This window comes from Eubalaena glacialis, chromosome 19 (assembly GCF_028564815.1).
Source record: "Eubalaena glacialis isolate mEubGla1 chromosome 19, mEubGla1.1.hap2.+ XY, whole genome shotgun sequence".
NCBI classification, from domain to species: domain Eukaryota; kingdom Metazoa; phylum Chordata; class Mammalia; order Artiodactyla; family Balaenidae; genus Eubalaena; species Eubalaena glacialis.
In genome coordinates, this window is record NC_083734.1 from 30,231,034 (window position 1) to 30,238,936 (window position 7,903).

At 33.3% G+C, this 7,903-nt stretch overlaps 1 protein-coding gene across 1 annotated transcript; it reads right to left on the reverse strand.

Annotated features, from left to right (window-relative positions):
* Nucleotides 1–7,145: 7,145 nt before the first annotated feature.
* LOC133079977 (non-histone chromosomal protein HMG-14-like) lies at nt 7,146–7,596 on the reverse strand. Its single transcript, XM_061175750.1, has one exon. It carries the CDS (start codon nt 7,543–7,545, stop codon nt 7,240–7,242), a length of 306 nt encoding a protein of 101 aa, XP_061031733.1. The 5' UTR covers nt 7,546–7,596; the 3' UTR covers nt 7,146–7,239.
* Between the last annotated feature and the right edge of the window lie 307 nt (nt 7,597–7,903).

A 7,903-nucleotide genomic window follows, 5' to 3' on the forward strand; every position in this document is an offset into this window, starting at 1 on the left:
AGTTTTATCACCTGTAAAATGAGAATAATTATATTTCTGGATGCAAAATTGCTGTAGGAATTAAACAAAATAATATATATACCAAGGCATTTTGTAAAATATTATTTGTCCTATAAATCTTAGTTATTATTGTCATTATTATGTATCTGAATTTTAGCGGTGATTATCTCAAGAAGAGTTGTTATTTACTTTTCCACATTGAAGCCAAAGGCAGTCTGTCACTCCCAATCAATTCTGAAGCAACTACTTTATGATGGAAGCACCTGGAAGTCAAGTGGTGGCTGAGGGGACTTCTCCATACACAGAGGGTGCCCTGTAATGTGAGGGCACTTCTTTCTATCATATCACCATACCTCACTTTCTCTCCTTACTGTACTCCAACATAGGGGAAGAGTTCCAGGTGGTAATGGAGAGGATTAGAGGTGGGGAGGAGAAGACAAAAAAATAAGTGTACAGGACCCTGTAAGTTACTGGCCTCTAGTTATATCCAGGAAATTTGATCTGGGCTGGTAAAGATTCTGTCATCCTTGTAGAACAAATAAGTCTAATGCAAATATGTTTAGTAGCTTCCCTCATGTCTGTGTGCTCATTAGCTCAATGACCAAATCACCTTTGATGACAATTCTTGGTTGTTTTCAACTGTAGCTAAATTTGATCAAGTAATCTAGATATTACAGTTCAAAATTTATCTCCAGGAATGTTTGGAGTGCAGGAAAATTGCGAAATAGCCTCTTGCTGGGGAACTATAGCTATACCCTATGAACCATAGAACTTATATTAGCCACATCAAATCTCCTATGAGAACAGCACTGGGACTTTTGGAATTTCTTTGGTTTGTACATGAATTTGATTAAATGAAAAGGAAAAATGTTCTGGAAAATTACTTGTAGTGATGAGCTACTAAGAAGCATATAACTGTGGCCAGATGCCTTGACATTATCGTTCAATAAATTCGTTGGAAGTTTAATGGTCATCTTTCAAATCCACTTACTGTGATAAATGTTCACACTAAAGTCATTAGATTTGAAAGACTAGCTTGCATCACTCCTCACTTATTAAACCAATTTTTTGAAAAATTGAAAGGCAATTTTACAATAAAATAAAAGGAAGCTTAAACAATGAAATATAAGTCATTTACTATGTATTATCCTAACCCAGTAATTGATTTCCTAGTTTTCAAATGCTCTTTCAATTCCATATGCATTTGTTATTTTGTAGTTGCTGTCTTGGTAGTCAGATTTATAATCTGTTTTTACTTAGCATTATGATATCATTAATACTTTCTATGATGCTCAGTAGTGTTCACATTGTCTATTTTAATAGCTGCTTGATAAGAGTATAATATTACATTATTTCATTAACTTAATGTGCCATCATTTACATGGACATTTAAATAGTTTTCAAGTATTTGCTGCTATAGATATTAGGACACTATCTTCATGGATTTAGCTTTTCATTGTTATTTTGTTCTATTATTTCTTTAGGATCCATTTTCTAGTAGATTGAAAGAATTATTGTACTATCTTACAATACCACAAGCACATAGGAGTATACCAAGGTCAATACAATATTGCCATTTTTCAGAGTGAATATTTCAAACTTTTGAATAGTTCAAATAATTTAATAGGTAAAAATTGTTATCTCAAGATTGACTTTACATTTTTATTAATAGTGAAGTTGAACATTTTCCATATATTTATTCATTAGAGTTTCCTTTTGTGTGACTGAATTGTTGCTATCCCTTGTCCATTTTCTCTATTGGTGGCTTGAGCTATTTTCTTGTAATATATATTAACAACTTGCTGCAAATATTTTCATAACTTTGGTTTTCCTTTTTAACTTATTTTTTTATGCAAATGCCTTTTAATTTTAGATGGTCAAACAAGTCTTCAATTCTCTTTATGATTTCTTGTATTGCTTTAAATAGAGGAAATAATCATTTCTCCAAAGATCTGGTAAATAATATTTTGATTTTTTTCTATTTTCCTACACTAAAAAATTGTAATTTAACTCTTAATCCTTGAGTTTATTTTGAAGAGTTGTTACTCATTTATATACATCAAATTGGCAGCTTTAATGAAATAATATGCTATCATATTTCTATGTGCAAACATGGAGAAAGAGATAAAGTTGCTAAGCAAACATGAAGAAGAATAAAAAAAATTTTCCAAGGGCAGAGAGTTATTACAAACTGACAAATGTATAACTATTTCTTTTTTTCTTTTTAGAAAATTTAAAAGAATTTTTATTGGAGTATAGTTGCTTTACAATGTTGTATTAGTTTCTGCTGTACAACAAAATGAATCAGTTGTGCATATACATATATCCCCTTTTTTTAGATTTCCTTCCCATTTAGGTCACCACAGAGCATTGTGTAGAGTTCCCTGTGCTATACAGTAGGTTCTCATTAGTTATCTATTTTATAAATAGTAGTATATATATGTCAATCCCAATCTCCCATTTCATCCCACCCTCCCCTTCCCCCCTTGGTATTCGTAAGTTTGTTATCTACATCTGTGTCTCTATTTCTGCTTTGCATGGATAAAGAAGATGTTGTACATATATACAATGGAAAATTACTCAGCCATAAAAAGGAACAAAATAGTGCCATTTACAGAGATATGGATAGACCTAGAGAGTGTCATACAGAGTGAAGTAAGTCAGAAAGAGAAAAATAAATATTGTACAATATTGCTTATTTGTGGAATCTAGAAAAATGGTACAGATGAACTTATTTGTAACTATTTCTTATTTCTTTACATGACCATATTGAGAAACTGATGAACACTTGAAAAAATTATATCTTATAAAATAGTTCTCATTTTTCTATTTTCTGGAAGATTTTATGTTATGTTGAGATTATATGTATCTTGGAAGTTTGGTGGAAATATTCTGCAGTATTACCTGAGTGTGGATTTTTGTGTGAAAATTTCAAAATAGTTATGAAACTTCCTACTTCTTCTTGACTGTTTCGATGTTATTATTTTTTGCTAGTGCATTTTCATTTCATCTAAATTTTCAAAATGTTTGGCATACAGTTGTTCATAGTGCTTTCTTAGCATTTAAAATATCTCTTATGTAACTATAGTTATTCCTCTTTTTGATCACATTTTAATTTGTTTCTTCTCTCTGTCTCTTTTTCTGAATAAATTTTCCAGAGAATTATCGAGCTTATCTCTTTAAAGAGTTGAATTTGTCTTTGGTGATGGTCTCTAATGATTTTGTTTTCTATTTCATTTATTTTCTGCTTTTAACTTGATTACTTTTTTCCAATTTTATTATGCTTCACTCATTAATTTTAGCTTTTTAATTTTCTAATATAAGCTATTTTAAAGCTAAAATTTCCCTCTAAAAACCACTTTAGCTATATTCCACAGATTTTTATACACAATATTTTCTTCTAAGTATTTTAACATTTCTATTATGATTTCCTTTTCAACTTTTCAGTTATTTAAAAGAGATATTTACAAATTTCCAAATGTATGGAAATTCTTAATTTTTCTTTTATTATTGATTTTGAATTTAATTGCATTGTGGTAGAAAAACATAATCTGTATGATATCAGTTCTTTGAAGTCTTTTGAGACTTGACTATGGTCTGTATTTGTAAATGCTAATTTTTGTAAATGTCCCTTGTATGCATGGAAAGAATATACATTTTAAAATTGACAGGTACTGATTTATATATGTTCATTAATCAGTCATGTTATTTATGTTGTTCAAATCTTCAGTATCTGTTTTTATGTGCTTGGCATATTGGTAGTATGGGAGGTGGGTTGAAATATTCCATGATAAGGGTGGTTTTTAATTTTTTGTAATCTTTTGTTTTTGCTGGTATATTTTTTATTAGGATGATACATCTTTAGAACTGTTATATTTTCTGGGTGAGTTGACATTTTATCACTATTAGTGGTAATCACTGATAGAGGTTTTCTCTTAAAGTTTATTTTGTGTTATATTAACATCTCTATGCAAACTTATTTTTAAGGTGTTTTCCTTTTTCTATCCTATTTTATTTTATGCCCTTCTTTGAAATAAAACAATTCAATCTGACAATCTGTCTTATAACTGACAAATTTAGTCCATTTAATCCATTGTAACTATTGATATATTAAGACTTCTTTATATCTTATTTTGTGCTTATTATTTTTACCATTTTCCTATGCTTTTTTTTCCTGATGAACAGAACACATGATTTCAATATCCTTTCCAGCTCTAACATTCTATGATATTGTAAAGTAGATAAAACTAAATGAAAACCAGCGTGGTTCAAGCTGTATATTTAGTAGCCACCAATGTGAGGGAGAGAAGTCAGGGATTACTGCACTTGAAATCTTTCTTGAAGGATAGACTCTATCTGAATAAGCAGAAAGACAAAGATTAACAGTAGGAAACAAGATGAAGGATATACATTGTGAAAGAAGTTTACAACTTTGGGAGTAGATAATAAACAGGAGGTCAGGGAAGAGAGATGTTAGGTCATGTCTACCAGAAGAAAAAGGCTTGCAACAGAAAAGGAAGGTGAAAGGGGAGAGTAAGACTGGGTGGAAAGCTGATTATAACAAGAAGCACAAGAAATATTACAAACATATCTTGTAGATGTTTACTCCAGAGATTGGAGAAGCAGCTTCACATCTTGCAGTGGGCTGTCCATAGTCTCAGAGTGGTCATGTGAAAGAATCTTTCCTGTCTTTTTGATACAGGAGAAACAGGTTGGAAGTTAATTGTTTCTGGTAGCCTTGGGTGCAGGGAAACCACAGGTGTTATTTTTGACCATTGAAATCCTGTTTCCATAAGAACGGTGACACATATCATTGGAAGTGACATCCAAGTTGTCACAACACGCCAAGGTCCCCAAATGCTGTCAATCTGTGGACTTTTCCTTTGGGAGAGATGACCTTTTCTGAAATGTTTATTAGAAAGCTCAGAAAGTAAACTTGACTTCCTAGCACCATTTATAGTTTTTGTAAGTGTAAGGGCAAAGGCTATCTTACACAGTGTCATAGAAAATGTTTGTAATTTTGGAGGAAAGGAATAGAAAATACCAGTAAATAAATCTCATTGTAAGAGAGCAAGATTTGTGTGCCCTTATTTACATTCCAGCCTAGGAAATGGTCTTTCATTGGATGATAAGAAAAAGGCAGAAGCTTGTTCATGACCCTTCTATTAAAACCAAATTTATGAGTAAAAGAGAAATAATTGAAAATTTTCAGGAATTGTGAGGGAAGGATTGAGGCGTGTGTTCTGCAGCTTTCGCTCATGCTATCTCTAAAAAATCTGCACTGCCCAATTGCTACTCTTATCCCAGGGAGCTGAATGATGATGATAAGGTATCTCTCCCACATGAGCAATCTGAACAGTGTAATAAAATGTCACTTTGCTGAAGATTAGATGTCAGCAGGGGGCCAAAAAAGCAAATGCATGAGTCAGTTCCACAAAAACTCCCCTACTTCTTGAACCAGCTAAAGGAAACTTGCTATTAGGGCTGAAATTTGTGTAACCTTCTTTAGGCTGCATTTGGTGTTTTGTCATCAGTGTTTTTAAAAGGTCACAGTAAGGGAAGCTGAACAATTTTGTGATGCTCAGCTGTCAAAACTCTTTTCCATAAAGTCCCAATTATTAAGAGCATGCTACTGGCACAGAGGTAGACAGAATGATCAATGAACAGGCTAGATGACCCAGACCCTCAAATTTGTAAACACTTAATGTACAGTTAAATCCTCATTTCACATCATATATCTAAAAAAGTGTTAGATTTTAATATAATGAACTACACAGCATTATAAGAAACTGTAATTGATTACTCCCCTGATCTCTGCACCGGAATAAAGTTTGTAGGGTGAATGCAGGCAGTATAGAATACTTTGATTAAGAGCATGGCTCTGGAGTCAGCAACCTGTGATTTAATTCTAGCTAGCAATTTACTAGCTTTTTCACTTAGGCAAATTGCCTAATCTTTCCAAATTCACAGTTCTGCAATCTGTAAAATGGGAGTGACAGTAGAAACTATCTTGGGCAAATTACATTTCCTCATCTCAAATAGTAGTAAAATAATAAAGATTGTCACAGTATATAGTAACTGGAATAATAATAAAACCTAGTTTGTTTTTGCCAGGACAAAATGAAATAGTAAGTAAAGCTATAGCATAATAATTGTCTCGTAATCACATCCTTTGTCATCTAGTATCATTGTTAATTTATGCATTGGAACAAAGAAGGGAAAGATATGGCTATGTAAAATAGCAACAATTTTATAAAAGAAACTTAAAGGGAAACAGCAAGCAAAAATATTTTTAAAAATCTGTCTAATATATAAACTTCCTTTGGATCTAATTTTTTTGGTATAATTTCTAGTGGGTCTATTGGTAATAAATTTTCGTGGCTTCCTTTTTTTTTTTCTGAAAGTATCTTTATTTTTTTCATTTTTTTTTCTTTCATAATTGAGATTTTATTGGTTGTTTTGAGGATCAGTACACAGACATTTCAATTTGTACACAATTCTCAACATACGTACCAAAAACCTAAAAAATCATGTAGTTGTGATTCTTTTCTGAACAGTTATTCCAGTGACTTTCCAGCTTAAAATTTGGGGGCAAATTTTCCTTCGCAGGATATCAAGTACCAATATCTTCAAATATTGATATGCTGTTATATCGTAAGTCCCACTAATTCACAATTTATTATCATATACACTACATACTCAAATTGTCAATCGTTCACAGCACATTAACAGTTACTAGAAGAACTGGACTACCACGACCAAAGTTGTTACAGAGTGCACAAAATTCTGCCCAGGAGAGCCAAGATCAAGGGGTGAGTGGTTTGCTTTAGGAAACAATTCTACCAAAAACAGCGTGGGAAGAGAAGTAATTTAAAGTGTTTAAGACATTAAATGCACACTGACTCCAAACTGCCATGTAGTATGCTTTGTATTACAGGATAGAAAAGCTACCCCCCATCTGTGGAATGTTCAGCTGACACCCAAGACAATCAAAGCCTCCCATATTCAATATCCCACTATTTTCTGGTTGTACCAAAAAATAAACAACCAGCAAATGATTTCACCTCTTAAAAAAAAGCATTTACACTTAAAAAATGGGATGAGGTGGGATTCCTTCCTTTTTAAAAATGTTTCTAGAGCTACTAAAAAACTTGCATTTACAAAATAGTTGATAAAAATATTCCTCTGGATTGTACAAGAAGGGAAACAGGGACCACTGATAGGACCAGGTGTGTGATATTAATCAGACTTGGCTTCTTTCTCTCCTGCTTCATCAGAAGCTGGGCTCTCCTCATTTTTAGTTTCTCCATTTTCTGCAGGTAAGTCTTCTTTAGTCTCTTGGTTAGCCTCTTCAGCCTGTTTTCCCTTTGCTCCCCTTTTCCCTTTTGTTTGCACTTTTTTGTCGGAAGATTTATCCTTTCCTGCCGCCTTTTTTGGCTTCGTTTCCACTTTTGCAGGAGCTGGTTTAGCTGACAACCTCGCCGATCTCCTCTTGGGCTCCTCCTTCGCCGCCCCCTCGCCGGAGCTGACCTTCCTCTTGGGCATCGTGGCGGCGGGGCGGGCGCGTGCCGGGTGCCTGCGGACCGCGGCGCGCCGAGAGCCTTCGCGAAGCTGGGCTGCCTGGCCGCTGCCGCTCCTCCCCTATTTTTTTCATTTTTGAGGGTTATTTTCACTGGATATAGAACTCCAGGTTGACAATTCTATTCTTTCAGATCTTATGTATATCATTCTATTATTTTCTGGCCTAAATTGTTTTTAATATGAAGTCAACTCATTTTTTCATTATTCCCCTGCATGTAATGATTTTTTTCTCCTGGGGTTATTTTTAAGATCTTTATTTTTGTTTTCCAGAAGTTAAACTCTGATGAACATAGGTGTGATTTTCTTTGTATTTATCCTGATA

Bases quoted from the DNA above. Each gene is read 5' to 3' on its own strand.
- LOC133079977 (XM_061175750.1), bottom strand. From the start codon at position 7,545: ATGCCCAAGAGGAAGGTCAGCTCCGGCGAGGGGGCGGCGAAGGAGGAG.